Raw genomic sequence first — 20,662 nt, 5'->3', positions numbered from 1 at the left:
AGGGGGAAGGACTAATGTGTTGCATTTGGCAGCCACTGACAAGGAGAAAACCTTCTTCCATTCAAGGCATAGTTGTTCCTGGCAAACATCCAGGAGGAGGGAGGATGCTGTGTGTCCTCTGAGTCATCATAACATTATGTAGAAACAACAAAAGCATTTAAATACATGTTTATTTTTCACAATGTTTCATTTAGAGCCGACATCCAGATTGATCATAAAAGAGTAAGCTCATTTAGAAATGTCTGTAATTTATGCAGGTAAAATTAATCTGCATGCTTCCTGGAAAAGTAGCCTTATGAAGAATCATGAATAACAAGATGTTATTGATAGCTATTCCTTCTTTTGCAAATATCACGGAGCAGATACATTTAACTTGAATTCTTGCTTATCATCCCATTTTATGGCCATATTTTATAACACAGACTTTGTTAGCTTTTAAAAGAGGCCAGTGATAATTTTTTCAATTAATTAAATGAATAAGAAACCAAAAAGTAGGCTTTCAGAATGGTCTTTTTCTTCAACAGGATATTAGATATCCCTCGTGAAGTAACAAAAAACCACTTGCTAAGATTGAAATGATACTACTCCATTATTTTCCTTCACGTCACTCCAACAACTTCATCCAACATTTTAAATGATGAGAAGAGATTTTTATCATGACCTCAGACCCTGGATGCTTTAGAGATGATCATCACAGCAACATCAAATGCACCAAGAATAGTGTCATTTCTATGACGTAAAATGCTTGATTGAGGTGAATTGCAGCTGTAGGTAAAAAAGGAAAAACTAATCCTACATTGTAATGCAGAATCAATCATGGTTAAACCCAGAATAGTGATGAATCCTGGTTGCCACAAAAAAAATGGAGCAGAACTGGTCACCGGCCTAGTAATGCACTTTGATTTGCCTATCTCATGTATCAATATTAGAGCAAGTGGCGATATCAGGACATTGACAGCCCTATGAAACAATCTCTTCTATTTCTTCTGTCAAAACACAGAACAGTAGCTATCAACACCAAATACAAAGTATTGTTTTAATAAATGACAAACAAGAGTTGTAACCAATTTATTTCACCTTATTATAAAACAGTACCATAACTCCCTTTTTACGATCTTGTAGTCCATGAGAACATTTAATATGCAGCATGGTTGTACTGTATTCCTCGACTCAGCAACCACTTGTAAAAACAACATGTTTGATTACAATTTAGTCATACTTAGAGTACACCCATTGAAATCATTAGGAATTAAATTACATGAAAATAATATGACTATATTTTTCCATTCAAGATTTGAATCGGCAGTGCTTACGTACCTCTTCACTTTTGACAGATTAATTTCTTTTGTTAGAAAACACTAAAATGTTGTGTGTAGTTTTTCTGTTGTAGGAATGTACACATTGCTTTCATACAATTTTCTTCATATCAACCAGAAACCACATCCCAAGAGCCCAAGGCAAAGTCAAGATCTTTGAATGACACCATTACCTGGTTTCTGAATATTTGGAAATGAGATTGTAGTATTTGACATTGATTCTAAAATTTAGGATTCTAAGATCCTAAAAGAATGTAAGGAGCTATATAGCACAAAAAGTACAATGGGATTTGTTGTGGGAGAAATGGAGAAATGCCCAATAGTTATATGGTGAACTAAATGGCTTTTAAACACTTCAGATATATTATGAACTAATTCATCTTCAGGAAGACAGTCCAGTCAGTTCACCTATACATTTCTCCTCCTGAGTTGGAACTAATATGATCAACTTGTCCAGGATTCTTCCCATTTCTCTAATATTTTAGCGTTCCTTAACTTCTTATCTATAGAAAATATGTTTATTGTACAATGTATTTCATTTTTTGTAATTTGTTTTAAAATTCATGGATTTGGGACATATTCATCATGAGTACAGAATGCAATAATAATAACCCTAGCCTACACACAAACGTATCATAGCATAGAATGGATAAAAAGGGAAAAATCAATATCCATGTAGCGGAGTGTTTGGTTAAATAAACACTACATTCAACAAACACTATAGGGTAAAATATGGGAAGACCCTAATAAGCCTCCACAGATTGTGCTTTTGTGCAATCCCACAATCCTCCATTTAACCTAACCATTCTTTCTGACAAAATTAAACTGACGATAATGTTCCATAAGTTATGAGAAAAACAGCTTTCTATGATATGTCCACATATAGGTTACTGATATCCTGTATATGTCAACTCAAAAGTAAGTCCCATTGAGTTCAATGGATCATGATCCCATGGATTTGGGTTTTGGATCATTATATGCCTCGCATCTGCTCCCTGGGGTGATTGTCTCACTCTAACTAAGGGGATGACACTGATTTTACTCTAACAAATTTGAAAGAACAGGAAGCTGAAAACAGAGGCCAAAAATGCTCTGATAGCCATTAAACTGCCTCTCTCATCCTTAGTACACAAAAGGAAAATGAAACAATGGCCTCTCCTGACTGTCTTACCATCTTCAGTGATCCATCCAAAAGATTAAGATGAGCATAAACATAAACAATTGTTTATGATCAAAATTGTAAATTAGAGAAAATACCTTTGAAAGATGAAGTAATAAAAAAGATTTTAGATTGTGCAGAAATGAACCGATTAACTTTGTTGATTAAAGATAGGGAAGAATCAGAATACTTTAGAATATGGAATTATTTCTATTGTTGGTTGGAAAAGAGATATAAATGATTAATTTTATAACTATGTGTAAAAATTTGATGGCAAGAATATGGTTATAGGAGTGAACTTTTATAGTGGTTTGGATGACGATTAAGATAGAAGAAACTGTTGGAACAAGAAGAATAAAAAGAACTGAAGAAGTCAACACCGAGATGTCACAGGGTAGGGGTGATTGATGTATTAAATGTTTGTTTGTCTTAAAAAATAAAAACTTTTTTAAAAAAAGATTAAGATGAAATTAGATGTGATGATGATGATTAATTGGCTGCATCAAATCAGCTAAAGCTACATTTTTGAGGCTGGATCTCATGATTGCACTTGAAAAGTGAACATATACATAGTGTTTCCCTGATTTTCACTGCAAGCTTAAAGGAACCATTGCAAACTTTCTGTTCACAAAAGAAAAGTAATTTTCTCTCCCTCCCTTTGTTATATATAACATGTGCAATAATTTATCAACAATAACATTTTTTTTTGATCAACTGATACTTCTACAATTACATTATAAAGCTTTCTCAATCAATAAGGTAGACACAGAATATAGTTCTGATTTCAGCTTAGAGGTACTGCTTTGGTTGGTCCCTGGAGATAAAACCACTTTAATAAGTGGAGCTAATTTCTAGAGATGTCTTCATTCACACGTTCACAGACCATGGTTTGAAAGTTCCTGGTTCAGCAGGTGGACACTAAAAAGAAAAAAAATGGGATGAGAATAAATTATAGATCCGTGATGACGAACCTATGACACACGTGCCACAGGTGGCGTGCAGCGCCCTCTCTGTGGGCATGAGAGCCGTCACCCCAGTTCAGCTGTGCCACACATACTCGTTTGCCTCCCGCCGGCCAGCTGGTCATCAGATCTCTGCTGCACATGCATAGGGGGGCAGGGGAGTGCAAGGGGCGTGTGTGCATGCATGCATGGGGCTGGGGCACATGCATGGGGCCATGCACGCATTGCATTTTGGGGGTTTGGGCACACATGCACGCATTCATGCACGCATGCACACACTTTGGGCACTTGGCCTGGAAAAGGTTAGCCATCACTGTTAAAGATGTTTCAATTTTTTTGCATTTCCAGGTAGGGCTGAAAATAGGTTTTGAAGTCCTGAAGTCCTGAACCAATAATATTGGACTTCATGGGTCAAGAGTCATTTTTAAGGATGACAAAAGATTTTAATTTTGTTTTCTCTTAATAATTTCTGCAGCTATATTGACTTCAGTTCATCAATCACAAAAATTTTTTAAAAAGTTGGACTAACAATCACATGAATTTAGGAATACATTTCTCCAAACATATACAGCTTTGTTTGCAATTGTACCCAATGCTTAAAGTTTTGCAAATAATTTTGGTAATAAAATACATCATGGTGCATTATATTCATTAATATCTGCATTTTAATGGACTTTTACTTAATGTACTTAACTGCATCGACAAACTTCTGAAAGACTCTTATTTTAGAAAAAGTGTACTTTAGTGTACCAGCTAAAAGATCAAGGTTCAAGTCAGAAAACTTTGTTCAAATCTTGCTTTTCCCATGGTCTCGCAAGGAGATCAACTTTGCCATGAAGATTTCAAGATTATACATTTTGAATCCTTGAAAAGCACCATAAAATTGTTAAATTGTGATAACCAAGTGTTCAGGAAAGCCTTTACCAATTGAAAGCTGGGTCCTGGTTCATGTTGATCTAATGCTTAATGAATTATACTTGCAGAAGAGAATAAAGGAGATAAATTAACTTACCAATTTGGTGAAGGAATCAACACAAGCATTGCGTATTCTTTCTGGAGTAGCTGGACTATCTAATCTGAATGCTCCTTTCAATGCAGATTCTTTCCTTGCAGAGACAATTGCATCTTTGATAGCATAAAACACAGAGGCTGCTAAGAACAATGGAGGCTCACCCACAGCCTATGGAGATGAAAGAGCAAAAGGCTATGCAATCTTCCATCAAAAACGTATTCTCAGCATATAATAAGATATATATATATCACATATAACATACTGATTCACAATTTCACTGGACCACATACTGTGGAATTACTAGGTATAATGATGGAAAAATGTATCTTTTGTGCATAATTTGTATGTTGTATTCCCCGTTATGCTCTCTTATATGACATCATCAGCTAACTTGTGGATATATCATTCAGTTTATAGGCAACTAATGAGGACAATCTAGTAGTGTGGATTTGGAGAAGATAAATGGTCCCTGACCATATTGAAAGAGTTTGTTGGTAGGACTCAAGGCAGCACTTCCTTCTTTTGAAGTAGTTTATAGGCAACTAGAGTGTGAATTTGGAGAATATAAATGGTCCCTGACCATATTGAAGGAGTTTGTTGGTAGGACTCAAGACAGCACTTCCTTCTTTTGATTTTTTTTCCTTTCACCCAGGCTTTAGTGCTGAACATTAGTCTTGTTCAAATTTTTGTTCTCGTCATAAGAAGAATCACGTGATAATAAGTATGGGGTCATGCTCATAAATTCATTCCCCTCCAAAGACAATTCTATAGTCCGAATCTAATTTCTTCTATCCATATGTTATACTGTATATATTGGGAGGTATGTGTCTGTAGAAGAAAGCCTGCTTTACTCATATAGACTCCAATTCCAATCATTCATGGAGCTACGTTTCCTGGGAATGTATACTACTACAGCAAATTCTCTGCTTTTAAGGTTTTTTCCCAACATGTAATGAATCATCACAATTGAATAACTTCAATATAATGGAAGCAACAATGGGTCCACTTTCACTTTTACAGGCTTCCCAATCGTGAAGGACAAAGACAAATATATCTGTCTGTTAGGGAATAACTCTGAGTACCTCCAGGACCAATAAGCAGTGATATTATTGAACTTGTATAATGTTTAATTAGACAAATTAGGTTTGTCAAACACATTAGGCTAAGCTCAAATGGAATTGTATGTGATTCAGCATGTTGTGTGAACCTGATCATCATATTGAGCCATAGTATTGTTTAGCTGCTATTTACAGCATTTACAGCTGCATTTAGGATTTAAAGCGGTCTGTGCATTCGGCCAAAGAATACTTAATTAGTGGAGAAACATTTACAATATAATAAACTTTCTAATGCCAGTAACCCAAGTAAACAAAATGAGCAATTCCAGATCATCCTATAGTAAGGTCATTAAAATGTTTTAAGGTAAGGCAGGATAATATGGAAGAGATAAATGGAGTTGTTAAAACATAATATTTATATTCCTCAGTGTAGTAGTATGAAAATCATTATTCTCTGATGCTCCAGCTAATAAGTTCTGACTTAGCATTGGCCTGTCCTATAAATATTACACTGTTTTAGAATGGTGGATAAAAAGAAAAAATAAGGGGGGAGGGGAACAATCACAAAAGGAAAGGGAGAAAGAAAGATATTCTTCAATAGAACATAGAATTAATCCAGTGATATTCATCACCTAAAGTCAGGGGTGGGAGTCTATCGGTTTGGCTGAACCGGTCCGAACCGGTAGCTCTGATGATCAGCTGGGAGCGAAACAGAACCAGTGGTGGGATTCCGTCAGTTCGCACCACTTTGGGAGAACTGGTTGTTAACTTTCTGAGCAGTTTGGTGAACAAGTTGTTGGATGAAATTATTAGGGCAGAGAACTGGTTGTAAATTATTTGAATCCCACCACTGATCAGAACCAACGATCAGCTGGGCCTGCCCGCTCGCCCCTGTGCTTTACTTACCTTTTTCTTCGCTGCTGATTAGAGCAGCAGAGCGGATTGCCGCATCTCAGCTGTTTTAATTCCCTAGCACTAACACGGAAGGTGATTTTTCATTCAACTGTGAAGCGCGCGATCACCAAACCAGTTGTTAAACCAGAAGGATCCCACCACTACCTAAAGTATATTTGATTGTTTTCTGGTTACTTACTGAAGCAATCAAAGCAAGATCCCATGTTGCTAATTGTTATGAAATATCTGGAGTACAGGAGATATGAGAACAGTGTTCTGCCTTGCATGTATGCTTGGTAAGTTAATATGTTAATTAACAAATGGAGAAATGTATTTCTCAATGAGATATTTACCTTAGATGAATAAATGGCTTTGCTGTTTGGACAATCCCGGAGAAGAGAAACATGGAACTCTGATGGAATGTCACCAAATGCAGGGATCTTGTACATTCCAGGCCCTCGTGTATACAAGTTGCCTTCGGGAGAATAGCGTAGCTCCTCCATGGTAAACAGCCCAATTCCTTGGACAAATGCTCCTTCAATCTGGAAAAAATAAATCAAGTCTAAATTTGTTCTTTTCCTTTCTCTTCCCCATCTCTTTGGTAACAATTGAAAGATAAAATGGTTTTAAAGATTTAAAACCCAAATATTGCACAGGTTTCTGCAGACATAGGTCAGCTTCCTAAATACTTAATTATGACTGCAATCCTATTCCAATGTTCTTGGGAATAGACCCCACTGGGTTCATTAAAACTGTGTGTAAACTTATCATCAAACTAAGAAAACTGCTCAGTTGAAAGACTTCAGAGCCAGACTGCAATTATTTAGCGATTAAGAAAAACATTGTTTGCAGATATTATATAAATCGCATTACATGATTGTTGCTTAAATGAGTGGCAAAGCAACTAATACAATTATAACGAATATATTACTTTACCATCTGTTGTAAGCCATGGTTTAATGTGTATGCTTGCTAATGCATTTGAACATTATTCTGAATTGCATTAGCAATAAAAGCCAAACTTCAATGGTCCTCTGCTCAGGTATGGCCATGAAAGGCAGACCCAATTGGTCTTGTTCAGATGGTGACTCTGAAGTGTTTTTTCGGTAAGGTATTCAGATAACCCCTCTCCCCTCCTCTCCCTGCCCTTTACTATGGTAAGATTGGCCTCCGTCCAAGTATCTACATGCTCCAAGGAAATCTGTTTTGCTGGAAACGTTTGCACATGCAGAGTAAATGTTTGCAAGTTCCTGACTCAAACACATTTTGTCTTACATGCATATACATTTCTTCTGTAGACATTAACAACGAACTTGTGAATATTACAATGAAACTTGTTATTTGAGTAATGTTCGCAGAAAAGATGATTTATCAGATGACATGCATGGTGAATGATTCAATTCAAGTGACACCTGAATGGGGCTTGTTTCCAAACTTCAAAATGTAGCTATTCTGAGTAAATTGTACGGTAGTTATTTAGAAAACTAAGTCAAGTTCATAAATTTCAAAGGTGGCTTGTTTCCCAAAACCATAGATCATATGTATCAAAACCTGTGATCTCTTGTAGAGACAGGTGAAGTTCATGAGGAGCCAGAGGCTCACGCAAAGACCTTGCTAATATTAGACCCAAAAATGGTTCATGTCATAGTGCAGATGAAAAAAGCAATGATAACATGTAGTTAAGAACATGAAACATAAATGTAAAAGTCCTTGGGAACAAAGCTTATTTACAAGAAAAACATTTGCAGATGAGGTTCAGAGTGTACCTAGTATAAAAAATGTAACAGAGTTAAATATTAACCAGTACCAATTTTAATATTATCACATATTGAAGGTTTGCCAGCTCAAGTGTGTATATATTCAACTAGATTATATGTCTAAATCAGTGGTCCCCACCCTTTCTGTCTAGGCAAACCAGCGAGGGGAGTGAGAGGGGATGGTTCCATGTGAGCAGCAGGCACGCGCACCACCACTCTTGAGCAAATGGAGCTTTACACGTGAGCGTGAGCGTCTATCAGTTATGAAAGTTGAGCTGTGTGGGCCACAGCCCAGTAGTTGGCCACACCCTGGGGGTTGAGGGCCCCTGGTCTAGATAATGGGTTTGTGGCATGATATTTGGTTGGTAGTACAGGAAGTCTGATAGTTGGCTACATATCTGAATTTAGTAATTTAGGTGAATTGCAACACAGATTAAAACAGAAAGTTCAGTTTCTCCAAAACATGTGAGCATTTTCGGAAATGAATCTACACTGTAATGAACAAACCATTTTCCTTTTTCCAGGTGGCACAAAGATATGCATCATGTGCAAAACACTTGAAGGCTAACACAAACTGATAATAAATTAGCAATTAACAGTTTCCTGTGTTAAAAGAGTTCATAGTACTGCTGCCTTTTGCTGATTATTAACCAATGTAATCTGTCTGTTTGTATACACATTTATTTCAGCTTCACAGAGTACAGACAACTTGCACTGCTTACCTGCCCTATATCTATAGCTGGATTCAGGCTGGTGCCAACATCCATCACAATATCAGTGCGAAGATTCTAAATATTGAAACAAATAAAGGCTGAGTAAACATGAGGCTAACCACATACTATTAGCTAACTATGCATATCATTTGACTTGATGACTTGACTTGTCATTTGTTCCATGGAAGCTGAGCTGAAACTAACCAGGTCAAAATTCAGCTTAGATATTGATGTTGACAAGATAACAAGATAGAGAAGAAACAGAATACTATAAGACAGTGGTGAAATCTAAAATTTGTTACTACCGGTTCTGTGGGCATGGCTTGGTGTGGGGGGTAATGTGACTGGGTGGGCGTGGCCAATTTTTTTTTTACTTTTAAAACCATTTTTAAACCATGTAAAACCATGTAAAACCATGTAAAAAATGCTTTCAAAAGGCTCTGACAATCCCAGTTGAGTTGCCTGATCATCAGAGGGGTTTTTTAAAAACCCTCTGACGATCAGGCAACTCAGCTGGGATCATCAGAGTTTGGATCGTCAGAGCCATTTAAAAGAAAAAAGTTTTTCTTTTAAATGGCTCTGACGATCCCAGCTGAGTTGCCTACCTGATCAGCAGGCAACTCAGCTGGGATCGTCAGAGCTTGGCTCATCAGAGCTTGGCTCGTCAGAGGCATTTAAAAGAAAAAAAGCCTCTGATGATTGCACAGCTCAGCTGGGCATGGGGAGCAGGGGCAGGGATTTTTGCTACTGGTTCTCCGAACTGCCCGCCACCATCGCTACCTATTCGCCCGAGCCGGTCCAAACCAGGAGCATTTCACCCCTGCTATAAGATCTGGAATATATGGTATAATTGGTTAGAAAACAGATGTAAAGTCTTTATGTAAAGACTTTATGTACTTTAAGTCTTTATGTACTTACATAAAGATTACATAAGAGTCATATCAAAATGGGAAAATACTGTATATATTTGTCAATATTGTTACAATTAAAATATGGATAATTAAATGATTATATAATATATAGAATAGTAATCTATATAATTAGAACCTATGTTAATATGAGTGATACCGATACTGGAATGCTGTAATGAGTAGAGATGTGGTGTTAAGGTTGAAATATGTTTAATAAAAATCTATTTTAATGATAAAAAAAGATAACTCTCAGTGTGACTTTAAGATCCAATCTCAATGCAATGCAATGCAATGCATCACAAAACTTGATGATTTTAAAAATTATCCTGATTATAAAATTTATTGCTTAAAGATGCAGCCCTTTGGAGTTAAGTGTCAGGATGGCCTTCAACATTTGTGGAAATCCATCATCACTATGAAATTAATGATTAAAACAAAATTAAAGAAATAGATTATAAAAGTTCCACTACAAATTTGGAAATGTTTTTACCAATTCCATACCCAGAGGAATCCAGCAAAACTAAAATACACCATGTGATTTAAAACAACAACTATATAACCCTAGTTAAAAAAAATAAGCACAGAGAAAAAGATTTATTAAAGTTCACACAATCTAAAGACAAAAATAACTAATCCATTAAATTCATTCCTAATTATTGTAGAATGTCCCTCCAAACATCAAAATGAAGAAGTGCTTTTAGCTGTTTAGTATGTCTGCTTACCTTATGGTCACCAGTCAGACAATCTATCTCAACCTCAGAACAAGAAACACCATAGGAGAAATAATGGAAAGGCTTTCCTGCATTCTTCGAGAAGTCATACCCAACATTAGGAATTCTTAACAGAAAGGGAACAAAAAGAAGAAAATATAAAATCATCGGAGAGATTATAAGGTACAAAAGGCAATGCATGAATCAATGTATGGACATGGCCAAAGCAAGGTTGGTTTGCAAGAATAAAAAGAGATGGAGAAATATAGCAAACAGCTGGGAGTAAACTAAATTGTCTACATTTCATTTTTTTTTTTGCTCATGATAGCTTTGATCTCTTCGGCCTACAATTTCTTTTTTTTTTTCTTTTTTTTTTCATTGTTGCTTACCCCAAAAGGAAAGAGCAGGAAGAATGTGCCTGTATGCATGTATAGCTTTTATTATTATTGCAGGAAAATCACTAATTGTGATTTAGTCCAATGTTGTTAGGTCAGAATATCTGAAAGTTACTAGAGTAAAGCAATATAGGGGACTCTGAAGATCCAACCATGATTCTTATTAATCAATATTATCAAGGGGACTGAAAGCAAGATGTTTGCACTTCCAACCTGGTCCCCAAAATCTGGAGGTCACACTGAGGGCCGGCATAGAAGAATTATTTCAGTTATTCCATGAAAGGATCATTGGTCTTACCTGATACGTTCCTTCTCGTTGAGTGGAGACAGCAGCCAGCCTGGGTAATGGTCATCCAATCAGCATGAAGGACTGAGTCAGCCAATCATTCTTAGTCCCGCCCTTGTTGCCGGGCAGGCCAGCTTTTGGCGAAGACTTGAAGGCAGACTCGGCGTGTGGGAAAGGAGAAACATCAGAAGATAGAGACAAAATAGAAACAAGCAAGGTCCAGCTCGAGAAGGGAGGGTCTGGCTGCTGTCTCCACTCAACGAGAAGGAACGTATCAGGTAAGACCAATGATCCTTCTCCATTGAGAGTGGAGACAGCAGCCAGCCTGGGACGTACCCAAGTTCACTGTCCCGTAAAAAGGGGGGGATCATGCTGGACCGCCGCAACCTCCCCGGCAACGACCCTTTGAAGGACCCGGCGTCCAAATGCGGCCTCAGCCGACGCAAACTGGTCGATCTTGTAGTGTCGAATGAAAGGTCCAGGGGAGGACCACGTAGCTGCCCTACAAATTTCCAGCAAGGGGGCCTGCGTCACCCATGCAGCCGTCGTGGCCGCGCTGCGGGTAGAGTGAGCCGTCAGCCTAGGAGGTCGTGGAAGAGAACGAAAGTCATACGCCGAAGCAATAGTCTGTCGAATCCAACGACCGATGGTAGCAGACGAGACCTTAGAACCCTGGGAGGTAGGTAAGAAGGAGACAAAAAGGGACTCCGATCGGCGGAAGGAAGACGTCCTTTTCAAGTAGATTCGCAGCGCCCGCCTGACATCAAGGGCGTGCCAACACCATTCACGGGCGTGAGAAGGCCGAGGACAAAAATCCGGTAGAATAATTTCTTGCGAATGGTGGAAGACAGAATTGATCTTCGGCACAAAGGTAGGGTCCAAACGGAGGACCACACGGTCTGCGTGGAACACACAAAGGTCCGAGCGAGAAGATAAGGCGGCGATTTCCGAAATGCGTCGGGCTGAAGTTATGGCCACCAAGAAGGCCACCTTGCAAGTAAGAAGTCTGAGGCTGGTAGTCCTGATAGGTTCGTATGGGGGACCCGTGAGAGACTGCAAGACCAACGGAAGGTCCCAGGTCGGATATCGATGTAGCACAGGAGGGCGTAAGTTCTTGGCACCCCGGAGAAAGCGTCGGATCAAGGGGTGATGGGCCAGGGATGACAAGGAACCGCAGGTAAGAACAGAAGATAACGCTGCAACTTGCCGACGGAGAGTGTTAGGAGAAAGGCTCTGGGCAAGGCCTCTTTGCAAAAACATTAGAACATGGACAATTGAAGGTTGAAGCGGAGATACGCCGATTTGGGAGCACCAGGAGCAGAAGGTCCGCCAGGTGGCTGAATAAACTCGATCCGTAGATGGACGCCGGGAAGATTGTAAAGTGTGAATAACGTCCGCTGGAATGTGTATCTCCCTCAAGGAGCACCGCTCAACCTCCAAGCGGTCAGAGTGAGCCAGGCCGGGTCCGGGTGAGAGAGAGCACCCTGTGAGAGAAGATTGTCCACGAGAGGTAAGCGCCACGATGGGATCACCGACAGGGACACGAGATCCGCAAACCAGGGCCTCCGAGGCCAATGAGGTGCCACAAGGATCACTTCCGCCTGCTCGGATAGAATCTTGCGAATGACCCTGGGAATGAGGGATGTCGGAGGAAAAGCGTACAGAAGGGCCGAGGGCCATGCAGACCGAAGAGCGTTGACGCCGGCTGCCTGAGGGTGCGGGTATCGAGAGAAGAACAGTGGAAGCTGGGTGTTCTCGTGAGTCGCGAAGAGGTCGATTACTGGAAGGCCGAAGTGAAGACACAGGTCCCGGAAGACGCTCGGGTGGAGGTGCCACTCCGCATTGTCGATCAGCCGGCGACTCAGCCAATCCACCTGGATGTTCTGAACCCCCGAGATGTGCTCCGCACGCAGCGAACACAGGTGGCGTTCCGACCAGAGACCCAACGCCATTGTCAACCTCAGAAGGGACCTCGACCTGGTGCCCCCCAGCCTGTTCAGATGCGCCTTGGCGGCGACGTTGTCCGTGAGGACGAGGACGTGGGTCCCGGAGATGAGATGACGGAACGACTTCAGGGCGAGGAAGACAGCCTGCAGCTCCAGCCAATTGATGGGGCGACGAGCCTCTGATGGAGACCAAGTCCCTTGAGCCAGCTGGCCTTGGCAATGAGCTCCCCAGCCCAGGAGGCTGGCGTCTGTCGTCACCACCACCCGTGGAGGTTCGAGGAAGTAGCAACCCGCAGCGAGAGCAGGAGAACGCCACCACCGGAGAGATCGGCGCACCGCAGGAGGAAGCGTGATCGGTTTCGATGAAGTACCCTTTCCCGCCTTCTGCAAAGGCAAGAGAAACCATTGGAGTTCCCTAGCATGAAGTTGAGCCCAGGGAACTATAGCTATCGCCGATATCATCTTACCTAACAGCTGGGACAGTACATAGGGGGAAACAGCCCGACGCCCTTCGACCTGAGCGATTAATCGCCTCAGGCTATCCTGCCTATCGGGGGAGAGGAAAACCTTACCCTCAAGAGTGTCAATCAGGGCACCCAAATGAACCAGGCGAGTGGAGGGAGTGAGATGGCTCTTCTCCAGATTAATGGAAAAGCCATGGGCCGCTAACGTTTCTACCGTCAGACGTACATCTAAGGCAGCCTGCTGAGGTGAGGGGGACATAAGCAGAATATCATCTAGATAACATAAAAGGCGAACTGAACGAAGGCGGAGACTAGCCGCCAAGGCAGCGAGCACCTTTGTAAAAGTGCGCGGAGCTGACGAGAGGCCAAATGGTAGAGCCCTATACTGAAAATGCACCCCGCCATAACAAAACCTCAAAAACCTTCTATGGGAAGGGAGGATAGGGATGTGGAGGTAGGCCTCGGTGAGGTCAATGGAGGAAAGGAGATCGCCCCTCCGCACACCGTCAAGGATGGTCTTTAAGGATTGCATTTTAAATTTCCGGTACGCGACGTACCTGTTTAGGCGTTTTAGGTCCAGAATGGGACGCCACCCCCCCGATGATTTAGGGACTAAAAATACCCTGGAATAGAACCCAGAGCCTTCCTGACCCGAGGGCACAGGTTGGATTGCCCTGATAGCCAGGAGGTGCTGAACCGATGAGTCCATAAGGGACCGCTTCTCGAGATTACAAGAAATCGGACAGCAGACGAAGGCGTTGGGGGGTGGAACAACAAATTCGATAGCCAACCCAGATCTCAAGGTGGCGAGGACCCATTTGTCCGAGGTGGAATTCTCCCAGATGGTAGCGAAAAAGCCTAATCTGCCGCCAATGGGAGGATCCGGAATGCAATCAGCGACGGCGACGGGCGAAACGACCTCCTCCCCCACGAAAGGGCCGTTTAGAGGCAAACTGCCGTCCCCTAACTGACCTATCCTGTGGGCCCCTGGATCTAGCGAAGGGACCCTCACGTCGAAAGACAGAGAAGGAAGCGGAGGAGGAACCCCCCCCATCAGTACCTCGAGCCGAAGGACGAGACGGATAGGGAGAAAAACGGGACTCCCCTCTACGGTAGGCTGCGGCTAAAACTTTCTTTTTGTCTCTAGTCTCCGTAAGGAAGGGATCTAAGGCATCCCCGAAAAGCTTAGCTCCATGAAATGGGACAGACGCCAACCGCCATTTGTGCCTGGCATCCGCCTGCCAGTGTCGAAGCCAGACCAAGCGACGAGCCGTGACAGAGGAAGCCAATGCTTTTGAAGCAAATCTGGCGGAGTTCAGTGTAGAGTCGGCAGAAAATTGAACAGCCGCGACTATCTTGTTTAAGTCCTGTCGAATTCGAGAATCAACGGAAGGTAACTTTTCCTGTAATTGACGCAACCAGAGCAGCGTGGTCCGGTTGAAGAAGGAAGCCGTGGTGGCCGCCCTAATCGCCCAGGCAGAACTCTGGAAAGTTCTTTGCAGAACAAATTCGGAACGCCGTTCTTCAGGACGAAGACCCTCGACAGGCTCGACAGGCACATTGACATTAGGGAGCAGAGCTGCAACAGGAGCGTCTATGGAGGGCAGCTGGAGAAGAGCATCGAGGTCCGGGGAGACAGGAAAGTTCTTCTTGTCGTTAGATGAGGGAGGAGTAGCTGAGGCAGGAGATTCCCACTGGCGTTTTACTACGTCCAAGAAGAGAGGAGGCGTAGGAATTGAAGTAATAGTTCGAGCAGGCTCCGCAAACATGGGATCCAAAGGTCCCGAGGAGGGTTGAGCCGGAGCAGAATCAGCCGCAGGAGAAGATAAACGGGCCGTGTTGATGGCCTTGAACAGTAAGGATTTGAACAGAGCCTGCGGAAAAAGGCCAGTGAATGCCGGTTGGTCCGGCGGGAGGTTCTCATCCTCCGATAGGTCAGAGTCAGCGTAGTCCCCATCAGCCAGGGCCGAATGGTGGCTTGAATAGGAACAAGACGGAGATTCGGGCCGCATGGAACTAGCGGGATCACGGGAAGAGTGCTCCAGAGAGACAGGAGAAGCAGACCTTACTGATCCTTGTCGACTCGAGGAAGAAGACCGGGCAGCCAAAGACTTTTGAACAGCCGCTTCAATCATCTGCTGAAGTTGAGACGGGTTGAGTTGGTACGATACCGTGTCTGAAGAGGAAGCCGCGCCCGGATCCAGAAGAGGAGGATCCTGAGTGGTAGCAGGAACCGGAACCGGTGGATGAGTCATTGAATCAGAGCCCCACAAGTTGTCCTCAGAGATGGAAACCGGACAGTCCTGAAGAGACATCTGATCCGGTGTAGGAGGTCTGGACACCGGTGAAGGATCCGATGTCGTCGAAGCCGGAGGTGCTTGCGGAGGAATAGGAGTCAATTTGGCACTTGCCCTTTCACAGAGTTGAGACAAGACCTTGTCCCTCCGTTTCTCCACCTTGGAGGAAGCCGACAGGCTACGCTTGGAGTGATGGTGAGAGCGGGAGGAGCGAGAAGCCGGGGCAGGGGCCCCAGGGACCTCCTGGGCCGAGTCTTGGGAAGCAGACAAGGATTCTGATTGGCCAGCCGCAGAGGAACCAGCTTTCCGGCCATGTTTAGACTTGGATAGAGCCTTAGGCATCGTGGAAATTTCAAGGCAATTAAGTGACACAGGAGAGGGGGGGGCGCTTGGCTCCACAAAAGAAGTAGGTCCAGGGCAATGGGCCTGAATGGGCAGGAGGGAGTGTGGCAAACTCCACAGAAAGAAAGGGCCGCCAAATGACTAGAAACCTGCACAGTGACCACCAGTCCTAAAACGAGTTGCAGGCGAAGACTCAGCAATTGGAAACTGTGTGGGAACAAGACTCCCGGAGCGTGAGGAGACTGATGGCAGGGTGGTCGTTAAATGAGACCGGTCATAAGTTCGAGTCACTGAAGCGTAACAAAAGGGGGCGCGAAGCCCCTCCAGCAGCGGAACTGATGGAGCAGATCCGGGGCGCTAGGGCCAAGAAGAGGGGGCGCGAAGCTCCACTAGCTGAAAAGCTCAGTCACAGGCCTGGATTTCGTGTTAAAATGGAGGGGGCGTGAAGCTCCACAAGCCGAATTTGATTAGTCACAGGCCCGGTTTTAGCGCTGAGAGAGGGGGGGGGGCGCGAAGCTCCACAATATCACGGCGACGACGATCCAGGCCAAGCGCTCACTCCGCAGCACAGCACCAATGAGAAGGGAGCATAGGAGGCGATCCCCCGTAATTGGAGTCCTCCTCAGGCCGCTTGCCAGTAAAAAAGTAGAGGAAAACGGCGTGGTTTTCAGCGGCGGGAAAAGGTCCGTTTAAAATGGCCGACGCCACTCGCCGCGCTTTCCGAAGCCTCCCAAACAGCCGAGAAAGTGAAAAAGGGGCAGGAGGGAAGGGCACAGGGAATCTAATTTCAACGAAAAACCAGAGTTTTACAGCAAACCTAGAGGACTAGTAGGAGGGGAAGGCAGGAGAAGGGAGGGGAACTCCCCTTGCAACGAGGGAATAGCTGAGCAATGGCGCCCAAAACACTCACAAATCCGAAGCCAGAAAACAGTCCAGAGTCAGTCCAATCGAGAAATCAACAAGATGAGGGAATAAGCAATCCGAAGTCACAAAAAACAGTCCAAGTCCAAAACCAGAAAAAACAGTAATAAGGCAGAAAAAGCAGGAATAAGCCGGAGGCAAGGTCCCACACGCCAGCCAGAGCTGAAGGACTGAGCCAAAAGCTGGCCTGCCCGGCAACAAGGGCGGGACTAAGAATGATTGGCTGACTCAGTCCTTCATGCTGATTGGATGACCATTACCCAGGCTGGCTGCTGTCTCCACTCTCAATGGAGAATAAACTGCATTCATTCCATTTCTTTATTACAGCATTCTTCCTCTTCTGCCTCTAGCGCTCAGCTATAAAAACATTTAGCTGTTCTCTCTAATTCTTATGTATTATTTAGAGCATGCAAATATTGTGACTCAAGTCAAGACTGCTTAGAGTCTGGGATTTCCAGATTAAGTAGAGTTACTATGTTAGTAGAATGTGGATAAGAGACAACTCTCTCTGATCTTCTTTATTATAAACCCATTTTATGAAATTAGCTTATACCTAAATCCCCAACAGCAGAAATAATATCCAAATGCCAAACCTTATGACATTCTGCAGATCTTCTCTCTGATAGTTTCACTCACCTATAAAACCCTGTAGCTGATAAACTCACACAATCATGATAGGCTGCTAACACCTAGTGAAAAAAAAACATATAAAATTGTGTTAAGCTTTTCTCAAACAGGAATAACTGTAATATCCTGGGGAGACTGGAAGTGTTTCATTGAGGAACATAAGTATCCATAAGGAAAACATTATGAACAAAATGTTTTTTTTTTAAATCCAAACTTCTTCTCAACTAGTAAGGTTCAACTTTAAAAATGTAATAGACCTTTGCCCAAGATCAACATAAAACAAAGAGTGCTCTATGTGAGAGTGCAATTGATATTCTGAGGGTTGTACACAATTACCCTCCAGTTATTGCTCATCTCCAATTCCAAATAGCTGCAGTGAATGCGGGGAAATGCTGGCAACTGTAATTCAGCAGCATCTGAAGGACTACAAGTCTGCCTCTTCAACATTTCTCTTTACCTAGAAGGGTGTCCCACAGAACTAAATGGCATTTCCTTCTGAATAGAAATATACAAGAGTGCATTGCTAAATATTAAAATGGCTTCTAATTGTGCTTTTATATTTGTCAACTCAAAACTGTGGGCAGCCTTATTCTGTATTGATATTTTTACATGCTTTAGACCAAATAGATGGCAACATCAGACTAAACATGGCTGATATGAAACCTCTCCTGCGCGAGCTGCATTGGCTTCCAATGGTCTTCCGGGTGCGCTTCAAGATATTGGTTCTCATCTTCAAAGCACTCCATGGCTTAGGGCCCGGTTATTTATGAGACCACCTTCTGCCACTAATATCCTCCCACTGGCCAATACGCTCCCACAGAGAAGGCCTCCTCAGGGTGCTGTCGGTCAGGCAATGTCGGCTAGCGACCCCCCGGGGAAGAGCCTTCTCTGTGGGGGCACCCGCCCTCTGGAATGAGCTACCCCCAGGGATACAACTGATCCCGGACCTCCGGACCTTCCGCCGGGCCCTGAAGACTTTTTTATTTCTGCAAGCCGGGCTGGGTTAAAAAAAAAATTAATTGGTGAATTTTATGGGTAAGGGGTTTTTAAATTGAGGGAAGCCAACGATAAATTTAATTTTGCTTTATACTATTTTAATGTTTATATTGCACGTTTTTTAATTTTGGCTGTTCACCGCCCCGAGTCCTTCAGGAAAGGGGGCGGTATAAAAATTTAAAAAATAAATAAATAAATAAAATATAGAAATCTAAGTTGCATTGGCTTTTATCAACACATGGATGCGGGACCATTTGTAAAGTCCAGAGCTATAAGCTAGGTTGGGGGGGATTTATTTATTTATTTTTAAATTTTGTTTGCCACCCATATCACTGCAATTGAAAGGTGGTGGGGAAACTGTTTCCATATCGTATCAAGGAATCTGCATGGATGTATCTCCAGGAATCAAGCTTGGTTAGAAGGCAACCTTACCATCCTATAAACAGATAAAAATACAGAACAAGACACTTTTATCACCACTACTCCTGTAGGGCACATCCTGTCTAATCACAATGACATGAGTTGTCAGCATTAGAGCTAGAAAATTGTAGTAGTTGCCTCCCACAAAACTCCACTTATCTAGAAGAAGCCCCAGATTGGGGGAGGCTGCCATATAACATTAATACAAAATCAAGATGAGATATGACAACAATACAATGCTATATGTAGCAATTAAGAGAAAGCTGCTCAGAATGAATAAATGAATGAATTGTATATAGTAGCACATATTATACAGGTAGCATATTTATATTATTTAAACTTCAACTTGCACTAAATAAAAACATACCCAGTCTTTCCACGATCCTTTTCGGTTAGCACATCTGAATGGCTCCAATCGTTCTAAAATGGTCTGGCAAGCATTCTAACAAATAATCCGAATCAAAGAAAAAATTGTTACAAACATAATCTCTACTATGCCTGCAATTATATCTACATAGTTTTATTTGTCTGAAACTGACCTCAAAGGAATAATAATGTAATGATCTATTTTATATTTAAAATTGCCATGTCAGGCACTTTTAAAGCAGCAACTGCACATATACTTAAAACAAAATCAGATTGCCCACTTTTACAGTGCAAACTAAATAAATTGTTTCTTGAACTCCCAAGCCAGACAGACTTATGCTAACAGCAATGATTGTGTAAGTCAGCTTTTCTAACTTTTGTGGGACTGTACATCACAGATACGATCTCAGAATTGCAGACTTTGGCCATGGAAGCTAAAAAAGTAGAATTTGATCCAACACATCTGGAGGATAACAGGTTGTGGAAAGATACTATAGAGATACCTAAGAGTCTTCTATTATTGTATTGTTTATTTCAAATTAAACATCAGTTGAAGCTTAACGACCAGATATTATCATTCCAAATGTTGCCTTTTTGATCAGCAGTAGAATTCCAGGGTCTAAGACAAAGGATTTTCTCACCAACATATAGATAATAGCAGTCCATCACTTATTTAACACTTTTCTTTTACATTAAACTTGTATTAATAACACCTTTCGGGGGGGGGTGCAGCCAAGTCATTTGGAATGGTGCCCTGCTACAGACTGATAGCTACAAAATTGTGTATAAGTAATATCCCTTACAAAAACAGCCATCCCATTGATATCAGCACTGACAGAAGCAGCTGTTGGTGATGTATTTGGCACTGTGTTGGTGCTTGTCTCACTTATATGGATCTCAGAGGTAGGGATTCCCAGAGTCTTGCTGGCAACCTACAAAGAGAACATTGGATTCATCATTAAATGTTAGACTGGCCACAACCTAAAGAAACAGAACTTTATAAAATGTATTTTTCTTTTCTTAAAAAAAAAAAAGCAAGCCATTCTGGCTCCCATCAGATATCTAATATAAGTTATAACACAGCAAGGGAAATAAGGGGTGGGGGATCCA

General features: G+C 42.3%; 1 protein-coding gene across 1 annotated transcript in view; it reads right to left on the bottom strand.

Moving 5' to 3' along the window:
• Nucleotides 1-152: 152 nt before the first annotated feature.
• The window catches only part of XDH (xanthine dehydrogenase), a 67,724-nt gene continuing 47,214 nt past the window's right edge, over nt 153-20,662 (bottom strand). The window contains exons 30-37 of the mRNA XM_070932428.1: nt 20,356-20,484; nt 19,554-19,628; nt 17,780-17,832; nt 10,505-10,619; nt 8,881-8,946; nt 6,755-6,943; nt 4,450-4,617; nt 153-3,393 (exon numbers count right to left, since the gene is read on the bottom strand). Coding sequence (XP_070788529.1) covers nt 3,343-3,393; nt 4,450-4,617; nt 6,755-6,943; nt 8,881-8,946; nt 10,505-10,619; nt 17,780-17,832; nt 19,554-19,628; nt 20,356-20,484 — 846 coding nt within the window. The 3' untranslated portion in view covers nt 153-3,342. The remainder of the gene's footprint in view (nt 3,394-4,449; nt 4,618-6,754; nt 6,944-8,880; nt 8,947-10,504; nt 10,620-17,779; nt 17,833-19,553; nt 19,629-20,355; nt 20,485-20,662) is intronic.

The sequence above is a fragment of the Pituophis catenifer genome, unplaced genomic scaffold (genome assembly GCF_029215685.1).
Source record: "Pituophis catenifer annectens isolate HBS135680 unplaced genomic scaffold, rPitCat1.0.hap2 SCAF_1, whole genome shotgun sequence".
Lineage (NCBI taxonomy): Eukaryota > Metazoa > Chordata > Lepidosauria > Squamata > Colubridae > Pituophis > Pituophis catenifer.
Note: the sequence above shows the minus strand (reverse complement) of the source record. Positions and strands in the feature narration are given on the sequence as shown.